The sequence below is a fragment of the Oncorhynchus mykiss genome, chromosome 3 (genome assembly GCF_057628025.1).
Source record: "Oncorhynchus mykiss isolate SJ-2025 chromosome 3, ASM5762802v1, whole genome shotgun sequence".
In the NCBI taxonomy this organism is placed as follows: domain Eukaryota; kingdom Metazoa; phylum Chordata; class Actinopteri; order Salmoniformes; family Salmonidae; genus Oncorhynchus; species Oncorhynchus mykiss.
In genome coordinates this window covers 17568666-17584970 of record NC_143024.1, presented here as the reverse complement: position 1 = coordinate 17584970, position 16305 = coordinate 17568666, and the positions used below count along the sequence as shown (strand labels likewise).

At 54.2% G+C, this 16305-nt stretch overlaps 1 protein-coding gene across 1 annotated transcript; it reads right to left on the bottom strand.

Moving 5' to 3' along the window:
• Positions 1–122: 122 nt before the first annotated feature.
• LOC110489435 (E3 ubiquitin-protein ligase NRDP1) lies at positions 123–16301 on the bottom strand. The gene is made up of 7 exons (XM_036967042.2): positions 15981–16301; positions 14464–14670; positions 14083–14289; positions 13653–13792; positions 2746–2908; positions 834–954; positions 123–741 (listed from the first exon to the last, which is right to left on the bottom strand). Exons 3-7 carry the CDS (start codon positions 14286–14288, stop codon positions 343–345), a joined length of 1029 nt encoding a protein of 342 aa, XP_036822937.2. The 5' UTR covers position 14289; positions 14464–14670; positions 15981–16301; the 3' UTR covers positions 123–342.
• Positions 16302–16305: the final 4 nt, after the last annotated feature.

Sequence of the window (16305 nt, the reverse complement as noted above, 5' to 3'; positions counted from 1 at the left end):
ACAGACGGATTGATGCATGGTGTATATGCAATGTAAGAAATCCATGATGAGCTGTATATAATTCCAATCCATTAGAGTAGATGGAGTAAGACTATTGTACCTTAAGAGGAACAGAGATCAGAGGTGTTTCAGCAGACTTTATTTAGGATCTCAGAAGGCTGGTTTTCTCTGAGTTGAAGCAATGTCACAGGTATCTGCCAATCATCAAGGGTGGGTTCAGGAGATGCAACACCAGATTTAAAAAAATTGTGACGGTTAAATGAAGAAGGAATTGAGGAAGTTAAAGCATTTTCTCTCATTTGTGCCTACTGAACATAACCCAGTAACATTAGGAATGGCCCCTCAGATGACGGTGACCTCTCTGCTCTTGATGCAGTCGAGGGTAAGGCTGCGGGGGCGGGCCTTGCGTGACCCCTCCCCTGGCTGTGGGGAGGTAGGCGGGTATAAGGCTGGAGTGGGCAAAGCCGAGGGTAGTGATTGGGTTGAAGCCTGTGTTGGCCCCGCCCTCAGCAGGCCCCTGGTTGGGTGTTCCACTTGATGCTGGCTCCTAATTGTCCCGTCTTCTTGATGCAGTCCTCTGATTGTCTCGTCTCTATTCCGCTGTCCCCTGCATGGCTGCAGGCTCCGGAGTATCTCCAGTAGCTCCCTCTTCTCTAGATCCGCTTCTGCCAGCTCCTGTCTCCGCAGGCGCTCTTCCCCCAAGAGAGCCCGCACATCACACACCACCCTCGACACCTGGCCCTACACACACACACACACACACACACAGGGATGTGTCATAACACACACACAAACACACACATTCCTATAGGTAGTACATATGTGTGTGTCACCTTGAGGTCCTCCACCTCGCTCTTCAGCAGAGACTCTTTCTGCACCATGTGTCTCCTCTGAGAGTCCAGCCTCGACTCCATCTCACGCCTCACATCCTCCACCTTACCCAACATCTCTGCCCTGCAACACACACGTCACAATAAATCACAATATCCATTGTAGAAAAGCAATGACGTCGCCCTTGAGGTTCTAGAATATTGTAAATATTGGCACAGCTTTGTCAAGGATTTGTTAGGAACGACACAGATATAACATCCTAATATACACTGCCTTGCGAAAGTATTCGGCCCCCTTGAACTTTGCGACCTTTTGCCACATTTCAGGCTTCAAACAAAGATATAAAACTGTATTGTTTTGTGAAGAATCAACAACAAGTGGGTCACAATCATGAAGTGGAACGACATTTATTGGATATTTCAAACTTTTTTAACAAATCAAAAACTGAAAAACAGGGCGTGCAAAATTATTCAGCCCCCTTAAGTTAATACTTTGTAGCGCCACCTTTTGCTGCGATTACAGCTGTAAGTCGCTTGGGGTATGTCTCTATCAGTTTTGCACATCGAGAGACTGACATTTTTTCCCATTCCTCCTTGCAAAACAGCTCGAGCTCAGTGAGGTTGGATGGAGAGCATTTGTGAACAGCAGTTTTCAGTTCTTTCCACAGATTCTCGATTGGATTCAGGTCTGGACTTTGACTTGGCCATTCTAACACCTGGATATGTTTATTTTTGAACCATTCCATTGTAGATTTTGCTTTATGTTTTGGATCATTGTCTTGTTGGAAGACAAATCTCCGTCCCAGTCTCAGGTCTTTTGCAGACTCCATCAGGTTTTCTTCCAGAATGCTCCTGTATTTGGCTCCATCCATCTTCCCATCAATTTTAACCATCTTCCCTGTCCCTGCTGAAGAAAAGCAGGCCCAAACCATGATGCTGCCAACACCATGTTTGACAGTGGGGATGGTGTGTTCAGCTGTGTTGCTTTTACGCCAAACATAACGTTTTGCATTGTTGCCAAAAAGTTCAATTTTAGTTTCATCTGACCAGAGCACCTTCTTCCACATGTTTGGTGTGTCTCCCAGGTGGCTTGTGGCAAACTTTAAACAACACTTTTTATGGATATCTTTAAGAAATGGATTTCTTGCCACTCTTCCATAAAGGCCAGATTTGTGCAATATACGACTGATTGTTGTCCTATGGACAGAGTCTCCCACCTCAGCTGTAGATCTCTGCAGTTCATCCAGAGTGATCATGGGCCTCTTGGCTGCATCTCTGATCAGTCTTCTCCTTGTATGAGCTGAAAGTTTAGAGGGACGGCCAGGTCTTGGTAGATTTGCAGTGGTCTGATACTCCTTCCATTTCAATATTATCGCTTGCACAGTGCTCCTTGGGATGTTTCAAGCTTGGGAAATATTTTTGTATCCAAATCCGGCTTTAAACTTCTTCACAACAGTATCTCGGACCTGCCTGGTGTGTTCCTTGTTCTTCATGATGCTCTCTGCGCTTTTAACGGACCTCTGAGACTATCACAGTGCAGGTGCATTTATACGGAGACTTGATTACACACAGGTGGATTGTATTTATCATCATTAGTCATTTAGGTCAACATTGGATCATTCAGAGATCCTCACTGAACTTCTGGAGAGAGTTTGCTGCACTGAAAGTAAAGGGGCTGAATAATTTTGCACGCCCAATTTTTCAGTTTTTGATTTGTTAAAAAAGTTTGAAATATCCAATAAATGTCGTTCCACTTCATGATTGTGTCCCACTTGTTGTTGATTCTTCACAAAAAAATACAGTTTTATATCTTTATGTTTGAAGCCTGAAATGTGGCAAAAGGTCGCAAAGTTCAAGGGGGCCGAATACTTTCGCAAGGCACTGTATCTCAATCCATCACCTCAAACACACAAACCTGAGCAGCTCCAATTCTGTTCGTAGCTCCGCAACAGAGTTGTGCTGTGATTGGTCTACAGAGAGGGGAGTGTGGCCACAGCCGCTAGGACACGCCCTGCTGCGGAACTCACACTCTAACAGGTGAGACTCTAGACCCCTCCTCTCCACCTGCACCGAACAACCTGTGGAGGTGGAAAGAGGAGTTAAGGAGAGGGATACAGAAAGTAACAGAAAGACTAAGTTAGAGAGCAACACTTGAGACCTACTGAAAGTCTCACTGTCTTTCTCACCCCCAACCCCTCTATCCTCTACCTCACTCCACCTTCCTCTACCACGCTCCGCCTTCCTCACTCCAATTTCCTCTACCCCGCTCCGCCTTCCTCTACCTCACTCCACCTTCCTCTACCTCACTCCGCCGCCTTCTACCTCACTCCGCCTTCCTCTACCCCACTCCGCCTTCCTCTACCCTGCTTACCTTCCTCTACCTCACTCCGCCGCCTTCTACCTCACTCCGCCTTCCTCTACCCCACTCCGCCTTCCTCTACCCCACTCCGCCTTCCTCTACCCCGCTTACCTTCCTCTACCCCACTCCGCCTTCCTCTACCCCGCTTACCTTCCTCTACCCCACTCCACCTTCATCTACCTATCTCCACCTTCCTCTACCCCACTCCGCCTTCCTCTACCCCACTCCGCCTTCCTCTACCCCACTCCGCCTTCCTCTACCCCACTCCGCCTTCCTCTACGTCACTCCGCCTTCCTCTACGTCACTCCGCCTTCCTCTACGTCACTCCGCCTTCCTCTACTCCACTCCGCCTTCCTCTACCCCACTCCGCCTTCCTCTACCCCACTTCGCCTTCCTCTACCCCACTCCGCCTTCTTCTACCCCACTCCGCCTTCCTCTACCCCACTCCGCCTTCCTCTACCCCACTCCGCCTTCCTCTACCCCACTCCGCCTTCTTCTACCCCACTCCGCCTTCCTCTACCCCACTCCGCCTTCCTCTACCCCACTCCGCCTTCCTCTACCCCACTCCGCCTTCCTCTACCCCGCTTACCTTCCTCTACCTCGCTCCGCCTTCCTCTACCTCGCTCCGCCTTCCTCTACCCCACTCCGCCTTCCTCTACCCCACTCCGCCTTCCTCTACCCCACTCCGCCTTCCTCTACCCCGCTTACCTTCCTCTACCCCACTCCACCTCCCTCTGCCTTCCTCTACCCCACTCCACCTTACTCTACCTCACTCCACCTTCCTCTACCCCACTCCACCTCCCTCTGCCTTCCTCTACCCCGCTCCGCCTTCCTCTACCCCACTCCGCCTTCCTCTACCCCACTCCGCCTTCCTCTACCCCACTCCGCCTTCCTCTACCCCACTCCGCCTTCCTCTACCCCACTCCGCCTTCCTCTACCCCACTCCGCCTTCCTCTACCTCACTCCGCCTTCCTCTACCTCACTCCACCTTCCTCTACCCCACTCCACCTTCCTCTACCTCACTCCGCCTTCCTCTACCTCACTCCGCCTTCCTCTACCTCACTCCGCCTTCCTCTACCTCACTCCGCCTTCCTCTACCTCACTCCGCCTTCCTCTACCTCACTCCGCCTTCCTCTACTTCACTCCGCCTTCCTCTACCCCACTCCGCCTTCCTCTACCCCGCTTACCTTCCTCTACCCCACTCCACCTCCCTCTGCCTTCCTCTACCCCACTCCGCCTTCCTCTACCTCACTCCACCTTCCTCTACCCCACTCCGCCGCCTTCTACCTCACTCCGCCTTCCTCTACCCCACTCCGCCTTCCTCTACCCCACTCCGCCTTCCTCTACCCCACTCCACCTTCCTCTACTTCACTCCACCTTCCTCTACCCCACTCCGCCTTCCTCTACCCCACTTCGCCTTCCTCTACCTCACTCCGCCTTCCTCTACCTCACTCCACCTTCCTCTACCTCACTCCGCCTTCCTCTACCTCACTCCACCTTCCTCTACCTCACTCCGCCTTCCTCTACCTCACTCCGCCTTCCTCTACCTCACTCCGCCTTCCTCTACCCCACTCCGCCTTCCTCTACCCCACTCCGCCTTCCTCTATCTCACTCCGCCTTCCTCTACCTCACTCCGCCTTCCTCTACTTCACTCCGCCTTCCTCTACCTCACTCAACCTTCCTCTACCTCACTCCGCCTTCCACTACCCCACTCCGCCTTCCTCTACCCCACTCCGCCTTCCTCTACCCCGCTCCGCCTTCCTCTACCCCGCTCCGCCTTCCTCTACCCCGCTCCACCTGCCTCTACCCCGCTCCGCCTTCCTCTACCCCACTTACCTTCCTCTACCCCACTCCGCCTTCCTCTACCTCACTCCACCTTCCTCTACCCCACTTACCTTCCTCTGCCTTCCTCTACCTCACTCCGCCTTCCTCTACCCCGCTTACCTTCCTCTACCTCACTCCGCCTTCCTCTACCCCGCTTACCTTCCTCTACCTCGCTCCGCCTTCCTCTACCTCACTCCGCCTTCCTCTACCTCACTCCGCCTTCCTCTACCCCACTCCACCTTCCTCTACCTCACTCCACCTTCCTCTACCCCACTCCACCTCCCTCTACCTTCCTCTCCCTCACTCCACCTTCCTCTACCCCACTTACCTTCCTCTACCTCGCTCCGCCTTCCTCTACCTCACTCCGCCTTCCTCTACCTCACTCCGCCTTCCTCTACCCCACTCCACCTTCCTCTACCTCACTCCACCTTCCTCTACCCCACTCCACCTCCCTCTACCTTCCTCTCCCTCACTCCACCTTCCTCTACCCCGCTTACCTTCCTCTACCTCGCTCCGCCTTCCTCTACCCCACTATGCCTTCCTCTACCCCGCTTACCTTCCTCTACCCCACTCCACCTCACTCCGCCTTCCTCTACCTCACTCCGCCTTCCTCTACCCCACTCCACCTTCCTCTACCTCACTCCACCTTCCTCTACCCCACTCCACCTCCCTCTACCTTCCTCTCCCTCACTCCACCTTCCTCTACCCCGCTTACCTTCCTCTACCTCGCTCTGCCTTCCTCTACCCCACTCCGCCTTCCACTACCCCACTCCGTCTTCCTCTACCCCACTCCGCCTTCCTCTACCCCACTCCGCCTTCCTCTACCCCGCTCCGCCTTCCTCTACCCCGCTCCACCTTCCTCTACCCCACTCCACCTTCCTCTACTTCACTCCACCTTCCTCTACCCCACTCCGCCTTCCTCTACCCCACTTCGCCTTCCTCTACCTCACTCCGCCTTCCTCTACCTCACTCCACCTTCCTCTACCTCACTCCGCCTTCCTCTACCTCACTCCACCTTCCTCTACCTCACTCCGCCTTCCTCTACCTCACTCCGCCTTCCTCTACCTCACTCCGCCTTCCTCTACCCCACTCCGCCTTCCTCTACCCCACTCCGCCTTCCTCTATCTCACTCCGCCTTCCTCTACCTCACTCCGCCTTCCTCTACTTCACTCCGCCTTCCTCTACCTCACTCAACCTTCCTCTACCTCACTCCGCCTTCCACTACCCCACTCCGCCTTCCTCTACCCCACTCCGCCTTCCTCTACCCCGCTCCGCCTTCCTCTACCCCGCTCCGCCTTCCTCTACCCCGCTCCACCTGCCTCTACCCCGCTCCGCCTTCCTCTACCCCACTTACCTTCCTCTACCCCACTCCGCCTTCCTCTACCTCACTCCACCTTCCTCTACCCCACTTACCTTCCTCTGCCTTCCTCTACCTCACTCCGCCTTCCTCTACCCCGCTTACCTTCCTCTACCTCACTCCGCCTTCCTCTACCCCGCTTACCTTCCTCTACCTCGCTCCGCCTTCCTCTACCTCACTCCGCCTTCCTCTACCCCACTCCACCTTCCTCTACCTCACTCCACCTTCCTCTACCCCACTCCACCTCCCTCTACCTTCCTCTCCCTCACTCCACCTTCCTCTACCCCACTTACCTTCCTCTACCTCGCTCCGCCTTCCTCTACCTCACTCCGCCTTCCTCTACCTCACTCCGCCTTCCTCTACCCCACTCCACCTTCCTCTACCTCACTCCACCTTCCTCTACCCCACTCCACCTCCCTCTACCTTCCTCTCCCTCACTCCACCTTCCTCTACCCCGCTTACCTTCCTCTACCCCACTATGCCTTCCTCTACCCCGCTTACCTTCCTCTACCCCACTCCACCTCACTCCGCCTTCCTCTACCTCACTCCGCCTTCCTCTACCCCACTCCACCTTCCTCTACCTCACTCCACCTTCCTCTACCCCACTCCACCTCCCTCTACCTTCCTCTCCCTCACTCCACCTTCCTCTACCCCGCTTACCTTCCTCTACCTCGCTCTGCCTTCCTCTACCCCACTCCGCCTTCCACTACCCCACTCCGTCTTCCTCTACCCCACTCCGCCTTCCTCTACCCCACTCCGCCTTCCTCTACCCCGCTCCGCCTTCCTCTACCCCGCTCCACCTTCCTCTACCCCGCTCCGCCTTCCTCTACCCCACTTACCTTCCTCTACCCCACTCCGCCTTCCTCTACCTCACTCCACCTTCCTCTACCCCGCTCCGCCTTCCTCTACCCCACTTACCTTCCTCTGCCTTCCTCTACCTCACTCCGCCTTCCTCTACCCCGCTTACCTTCCTCTACCTCACTCCGCCTTCCTCTACCCCGCTTACCTTCCTCTACCTCGCTCCGCCTTCCTCTACCTCACTCCGCCTTCCTCTACCTCACTCCGCCTTCCTCTACCTCACTCCGCCTTCCTCTACCCCACTCCGCCTTCCTCTACCTCACTCCACCTTCCTCTAACCCACTCCACCTCCCTCTACCTTCCTCTCCCTCACTCCACCTACCTCTACCCCGCTTACCTTCCTCTACCTCGCTCCGCCTTCCTCTACCCCACTCCGCCTTCCTCTACCCCACTCCGCCTTCCTCTACCCCACTCCGCCTTCCTCTACCCCACTCCGCCTTCCTCTACCCCGCTTACCTTCCTCTACCCCACTCCACCTCCCTCTGCCTTCCTCTACCCCACTCCGCCTTCCTCTACCTCCCTCCGCCTTCCTCTACCTCCCTCTGCCTTCCTCTACCTCACTCCGCCTTCCTCTACCTCCCTCTGCCTTCCTCTACCTCCCTCTGCCTTCCACTACCTCACTCCGCCTTCCTCTACCCCACTCCTTCTTCCTCTACCTCACTCCGCCTTCCTCTACCTCACTCCGCCTTCCTCTACCTCACTCCGCCTTCCTCTACCTCACTCCACCTTCCTCTACCCCCCTCTACCTTCCTCTACCTCACTCCGCCTTCCTCTACCCCGCTTACCTTCCTCTACCTCGCTCCGCCTTCCTCTACCTCACTCCGCCTTCCTCTACCTCACTCCGCCTTCCTCTACCTCACTCCACCTTCCTCTACCTCACTCCACCTTCCTCTACCCCACTCCACCTCCCTCTACCTTCCTCTACCTCACTCCGCCTTCCTCTACCTCACTCCGCCTTCCTCTACCCCACTCCGCCTTCCTTTACCCCACTCCGCCTTCCTCTACCCCGCTTACCTTCCTCTACCCCACTCTGCCTTCCTCTACCCCACTCCGCCTTCCTCTACCCCACTCCACCTTCCTCTACCCCACTCCGCCTTCCTCTACCTCACTCCACCTTCCTCTACCTCACTCCACCTTCCTCTACCCCACTCCACCTTCCTCTACCTCACTCCGCCTTCCTCTACCTCACTCCGCCTTCCTCTACCTCACTCCGCCTTCCTCTACCTCACTCCGCCTTCCTCTACCTCATTCCACCTTCCTCTACCCCACTCCGCCTTCCTCTACCCCGCTTACCTTCCTCTACCCCACTCTGCCTTCCTCTACCTCACTCCGCCTTCCTCTACCCCACTCCACCTTCCTCTACCCCACTCCGCCTTCCTCTACCTCACTCCACCTTCCTCTACCTCACTCCACCTTCCTCTACCCCACTCCACCTTCCTCTACCTCACTCCGCCTTCCTCTACCTCACTCCGCCTTCCTCTACCTCGCTCCGCCTTCCTCTACCTCACTCCGCCTTCCTCTACCTCACTCCGCCTTCCTCTACCTCACTCCGCCTTCCTCTACCTCACTCCGCCTTCCTCTACCTCACTCCGCCTTCCTCTACCTCACTCCACCTTCCTCTACCCCACTCCACCTCCCTCTACCTTCCTCTACCTCACTCCGCCTTCCTCTACCTCACTCCGCCTTCCTCTACCCCACTCCGCCTTCCTTTACCCCACTCCGCCTTCCTCTACCCCACTTACCTTCCTCTACCCCACTCTGCCTTCCTCTACCCCACTCCGCCTTCCTCTACCCCACTCCACCTTCCTCTACCCCACTCCGCCTTCCTCTACCTCACTCCACCTTCCTCTACCTCACTCCACCTTCCTCTACCCCACTCCACCTTCCTCTACCTCACTCCGCCTTCCTCTACCTCACTCCGCCTTCCTCTACCTCACTCCGCCTTCCTCTACCTCACTCCGCCTTCCTCTACCTCATTCCACCTTCCTCTACCTCATTCCACCTTCCTCTACCTCACTCCGCCTTCCTCTACCCCGCTCCGCCTTCCTCTACCCCGCTTACCTTCCTCTACCTCACTCTGCCTTCCTCTACCCCGCTTACCTTCCTCTACCTCGCTCCGCCTTCCTCTACCTCGCTCCGCCTTCCTCTACCTCACTCCGCCTTCCTCTACCTCACTCCGCCTTCCTCTACCCCACTCCACCTTCCTCTACCTCACTCCACCTTCCTCTACCCCACTCCACCTTCCTCTACCTCGCTCCGCCTTCCTCTACCCCACTCCGCCTTCCTCTACCCCACTCCGCCTTCCTCTACCCCGCTTACCTTCCTCTACCTCGCTCCGCCTTCCTCTACCTCACTCCACCTTCCTCTACCCCGCTCCGCCTTCCTCTACCCCACTTACCTTCCTCTGCCTTCCTCTACCTCACTCCGCCTTCCTCTACCTCACTCCGCCTTCCTCTACCCCGCTCCGCCTTCCTCTACCCCGCTTACCTTCCTCTACCTCACTCTGCCTTCCTCTACCCCGCTTACCTTCCTCTACCTCGCTCCGCATTCCTCTACCTCACTCCGCCTTCCTCTACCTCACTCCGCCTTCCTCTACCCCACTCCGCCTTCCTCTACCCCACTCCGCCTTCCTCTACCTCACTCCACCTTCCTCTACCCCACTCCACCTCCCTCTACCTTCCTCTACCTCACTCCGCCTTCCTCTACCCCGCTTACCTTCCTCTACCTCGCTCCGCCTTCCTCTACCCCACTCCGCCTTCCTCTACCCCACTCCGCCTTCCTATACCCCACTCCACCTTCCTCTACCCCGCTTACCTTCCTCTACCTCGCTCCGCCTTCCTCTACCCCACTCCACCTTCCTCTACCCCACTCCGCCTTCCTCTACCCCACTCCGCCTTCCTCTACCCCGCTTACCTTCCTCTACCTCGCTCCGCCTTCCTCTACCTCACTCCACCTTCCTCTACCCCGCTCCGCCTTCCTCTACCCCACTTACCTTCCTCTGCCTTCCTCTACCTCACTCCGCCTTCCTCTACCTCCCTCCGCCTTCCTCTACCTCCCTCCGCCTTCCTCTACCTCCCTCTGCCTTCCTCTACCTCACTCCGCCTTCCTCTACCCTACTCCGCCTTCCTCTACCCTACTCCGCCTTCCTCTACCTCACTCCGCCTTCCTCTACCTCACTCCGCCTTCTTCTACCCCACTCCACCTTCCTCTACCCCACTCCACCTCCCTCTACCTTCCTCTACCTCACTCCGCCTTCCTCTACCCCGCTTACCTTCCTCTACCTCGCTCCGCCTTCCTCTACCCCACTCCGCCTTCTTCTACCCCACTCCGCCTTCCTCTAACCCGCTTACCTTCCTCTACCCCACTCCACCTCCCTCTGCCTTCCTCTACCTCACTCCGCCTTCCTCTACCTCCCTCCGCCTTCCTCTACCTCCCTCCGCCTTCCTCTACCTCACTCCGCCTTCCTCTACCCCACTCCGCCTTCCTCTACCCCACTCCGCCTTCCTCTACCTCACTCCGCCTTCCTCTACCTCACTACACCTTTCTCTACCTCACTACACCTTCCTCTACCCCACTCCACCTCCCTCTGCCTTCCTCTACCTCGCTCCGCCTTCCTCTACCCCTCTCCGCCTTCCTCTACCCCACTCCGCCTTCCTCTACCCCGCTTACCTTCCTCTACCCCACTCCACCTCCCTCCGCCTTCCTCTACCTCACTCCACCTTCCTCTACCCCACTCCACCTTCCTCTACCCCACTCCGCCTTCCTCTACCCCACTCTGCCTTCCTCTACCCCACTCCGCCTTCCTCTACCTCACTCCGCCTTCCTCTACCTCACTCCGCCTTCCTCTACCTCACTCCGCCTTCCTCTACCTCACTCCGCCTTCCTCTATCTCACTCCGCCTTCCTCTACCTCACTCCGCCTTCCTCTACCTCACTCCGCCTTCCTCTACCCCACTCCGCCTTCCTCTACCTCACTCCGCCTTCCTCTACCCCACTCCGCCTTCCTCTACCCCACTCCGCCTTTTTCCGCTCCACCTTCCTCTACCCCGCTCCGCCTTCCTCTACCCCACTTACCTTCCTCTACCCCACTCCGCCTTCTTCTACCTCACTCCACCTTCCTCTACCCCGCTCCGCCTTCCTCTACCCCACTTACCTTCCTCTGCCTTCCTCTACCTCACTCCGCCTTCCTCTACCCCGCTTACCTTCCTCTACCTCACTCCGCCTTCCTCTACCCCGCTTACCTTCCTCTACCTCGTTCCGCCTTCCTCTACCTCACTCCACCTTCCTCTACCTCACTCCGCCTTCCTCTACCCCACTCCACCTTCCTCTACCCCACTCCACCTCCCTCTGCCTTCCTCTACCTCACTCCGCCTTCCTCTACCCCGCTTACCTTCCTCTACCTCGCTCCGCCTTCCTCTACCCCACTCCGCCTTCCTCTACCCCACTCCGCCTTCCTCTACCCCACTCCGCCTTCCTCTACCCCGCTTACCTTCCTCTACCCCACTCCACCTCCCTCTGCCTTCCTCTACCCCACTCCGCCTTCCTCTACCCCACTCCGCCTTCCTCTACCTCCCTCTGCCTTCCTCTACCTCCCTTTGCCTTCCTCTACCTCACTCCACCTTCCTCTACCCCACTCCGCCTTCCTCTACCCCGCTTACCTTCCTCTACCTCGCTCCGCCTTCCTCTACCCCACTCCGCCTTCCTCTACCTCACTCCGCCTTCCTCTACCCCACTCCGCCTTCCTCTACCCCACTCCGCCTTCCTCTACCCCGCTTACCTTCCTCTACCCCACTCCACCTCCCTCTGCCTTCCTCTACCCCACTCCACCTCCCTCTGCCTTCCTCTACCTCACTCCGCCTTCCTCTACCTCCCTCCGCCTTCCTCTACCTCCCTCTGCCTTCCTCTACCTCAGTCTGCCTTCCTCTACCCCACTCCGCCTTCCTCTACCTTCCTCTACCTCACTCCGCCTTCCTCTACCCCGCTTACCTTCCTCTACCTCGCTCCGCCTTCCTCTACCCCACTCCGCCTTCCTCTACCTCACTCCGCCTTCCTCTACCCCACTCCGCCTTCCTCTACCCCACTCCGCCTTCCTCTACCCCGCTTACCTTCCTCTACCCCACTCCACCTCCCTCTGCCTTCCTCTACCCCACTCCACCTCCCTCTGCCTTCCTCTACCTCACTCCGCCTTCCTCTACCCCACTCGGCCTTCCTCTACCTCACTCGGCCTTCCTCTACCTCACTCCGCCTTCCTCTACCTCACTCCGCCTTCCTCTACCTCACTCCGCCTTCCTCTACCCCACTCTGCCTTCCTCTACCCCGCTTACCTTCCTCTACCTCGCTCTGCCTTCCTCTACCCCACTCCGCCTTCCTCTACCTCACTCCGCCTTCCTCTACCTCACTCCACCTTCCTCTACCCCTCTCCACCTTCCTCTACCTCACTCCACCTTCCTCTACCCCACTCCACCTTCCTCTGCCTTCCTCTACCTCACTCCGCCTTCCTCTACCTCACTCCGCCTTCCTCTACCTCACTCCGCCTTCCTCTACCCCACTCCACTCCACCTTCCTCTACCTCACTCCGCCTTCCTCTACCTCACTCCGCCTTCCTCTACCCCACTCCACCTTCCTCTACCCCATTCCACTGCATTGCATGGCACTCAAGCACTCCCCCACTCAGAGAGGCAGTAGCAAAAGGTCAAATGAAGATTGAAGGATGAGAACTTATGTTTTTAATCATGCAAATGAATGAAATCCAATCCAATACCACACAAACGCCAACACCCTGATACCTACCGCACTGGTAACATATGTAGTCTCCACCTGCCAACAACAGGTCACAGACACGTGAGAGTTCACCTAATACCAACCCCCCCCAATCCATCTGTTGCATTGGCGCTCATCGTCTGGGGGATGTTTCTCATTAAACATGTAGGTGGGATCCCTCCCTGAGTAGTTGGATGTTTCAATACAGATCTAGGGTCTTTTATTTGCATTTCACCCATAATCGTAAAGGTTGGGATTTGGTTAAGGTAAGATGATCCTAGATCTGTACCTAAGAGCAACTGCTACCTGGAGCTAAGGACATTGTTCATCCCAGCTGGGCTCTGTATGATGTCACCATGACGACTGGTCTACCACCTGCTCCCCTCACACAGGTGGTATATCATTTCTGCTCCGTCTAAACTCAACACACTTCCATGTAGTATACTATACATTTCTCTAATACACTTACACACACTCTGTATTGTCATACACTGTAATCAGTGGAGGCTGCTGAGAGGAGGATGGAATGGAGTCAATGAAATGGTATCAACCACAAGGAAACCACATGTTTGTTACCATTCCATTGAATCCATTCCAGGCATTATTATGAGCCGTCCTCCCCTCAGCAGCCTCCCCTGACTGTAATACACATAGAGCTGTAGTACCTGTCGAGGAACAGGATATGAAGGTGAATGGACACTCGTCCTCGTGTATGTGAAGTGTCTCCAGGCAGCAGACGGCATCACAACCGTGGCCAGAGTAAACACAACGGATCTGGAGCCTGGACAGGTCATTACGCATGTACCTAACACAGACCAGACCAGACAGTGGTTGTTGGAATAACCATATTATAGTGTGTGTATGTTTCTGTGTGTATGTGTCTGCATGGGTGTTTCTGTGTGAGTGTGTCTGCATGGGTGTTTCTGTGTGTATGTGTCTGCATGGGTGTTTCTGTGTGAGTGTGTCTGCATGGGTGTTTCTGTGTGTATGTGTCTGCGTGGGTGTTTCTGTGTGTATGTGTCTGCATGGGTGTTTCTGTGTGTATGTGTCTGCGTGGGTGTTTCTGTGTGAGTGTTTCTGTGTGAGCGTGTGTACCTGTGCAGTGGTCTCAGAGTGCTGATGTCCAGTGGAAGTCTGTCCTCAGGGCAGGAGTGGTGGTGTATGAGCCAGGAGCTGATGCAGGCGTCGCAGTAGGCATGTTCACAAGGGGCCTGGAGGGGGCGCTCCAACACATCCCGACACACACAGCACAGAAGCCCCTCGTTCACGTACCCCACAAACCTCTCTAGGTCATAACCCATCCTACGGCACACACAGACACACAGATCCATGCAGAGCAAAAACAGCCAGACACCCATACAGCAGCATACAGCAGTGTTAACTTCCTCCTCAATGTTCCTGGTTTTCTCTGTTTTTGAGCCCCTATGACTCTCCATTCTACTGGCATTCTATTTTACAGAATACACTGACCCTTACCTGAGACTGACAGACTCTCCTTCTCTTCCCTCAGTCCTTTCTTCCTCTTTGGACCTCTCCTCTCTCCACCTCTTCTTCTCTCTCCTGTCTCTGTAGTTTACCCTAGGTGAGGGTTTCTTCTGGCCCCTCCTCTATTTGCTCTCTCAAGTGCCATGTCTCTGTGGTGAAGTCTCCCTAGCAACAGGGATCCTCTGCCCAGGCAGCCAGCTGCTGGACGAGACCGCAGACAGACAGAGTTACACACACACACACACACACACACACACACACACACGCTAAGAGCAAGTGATGAAAGGAAGACTAGGCCTACTGTAAGTAATTCTGATTTATCTATTTGTTTTATTCAGACATTTTGGTGGGATACATCCCTTGGGATGAATCATTATGTTCTACAGGGGGTCCTGATGAAGCAACAAACACATTAAAGGCAGTTCCTTTCAAACAGGAACATGGTGTATCTACAAACATGTTTTCTCCCTCATCCCTTTCCCTCTCTGTCTCTTTGGATGTGGGATTATCATGGATTACGCTCCCCTCTTCTCTGATTGGATTACAGACTCCATGACAACATCCTCACTGCACTCTTACCCCACATCAGAAATCAAAAAGCAACCCCGAAAGAGTGAGTGAGTGAGGGAGAGAGAGAGATATTAGAGACACATATTTCCCTCAGATTACACAGACCCACAAAGAATTCAAAAACAAATCCAATTTTGATAAACTCCTATATCTATTGGGTGAAATACCACAGTGTGCAATCACAGCAGCAAGACTTGTGACCTGTTGCCACAAGAAAAGGGCAACCAGTGAAGAACAAACATAATTGTAAATACAACCTGTATTTCTGTTTATTTATTTTCCTTTTTATACTTTAACTATTTTCACATCATTACAACACTGTATATTACATTATATGACATTTGAAATGTCTTCATTCTTTTGGAACTTTTGTGTAAGTGTAATGTTTACTGTTATTTTGTATTGTTTATTTCACTTTTGTTTATTATCTATTTCACTTGCTTTGGTAATGTAAGCATATTGGTCCCATGCCAAAGCTAAAGCCCTTAAATTGAATTGAAATTGAATTGAGAGAGACAGAGAGAGAGAGAAGGAGAGAGAGAGAGAGGGAGATGTCAACCAAACAGGCAATAAACAAAGAGATATCATAGTTATGATGATGAAATCACCACCACATGTCAGCAACACCATAGGATATAAAGCCTAGCTCTCAGCCCACTACTTATACCATGGCCATCGACTATGTGTTTTCAATATGCATTTTTTATATCATGCATTATGATAATATGGAAAATATAAACTCTAGTGTAACTCAATAGCAGTTTATGCATTTCAGTAAAACTTTTGTATTCTGCAATGTTGAATATTAATTCTGCATGCAACAACCTTCTGACCAGTACCTGCTTTTTGCAATGTGTGGGATTTAGCAGAAAGACTTGCCAGGATGTAATTTATTTGACCATTTATTTGACTTTTATTCTCTAGAGTTGTTTACTTACCACCAGGGCTCAGTGCATGACAGATGACATCTCAATTGGAATCATCATTTAATTCCGCAAACTCCTTCAAATTGACGTGACATTTTATAACACAAATATCCATGCAATCAATATCGATCGGTTTCATAAATGAGTCTGAATGTCCTACTGTAGGGCAGGCAGGCTATCATCGTAAATCGGTTAAATTAACCATGGCATCAACCGGCGAAAATCAGATTATTTAGAAGTCAAACTGTACACTTGTTTTTACCTACCGGCACGACACCGGCAGACAGCGGCAGATTGTGTTTCTTATCGCAAGACGACCGAACTAGAGCAAACTCCA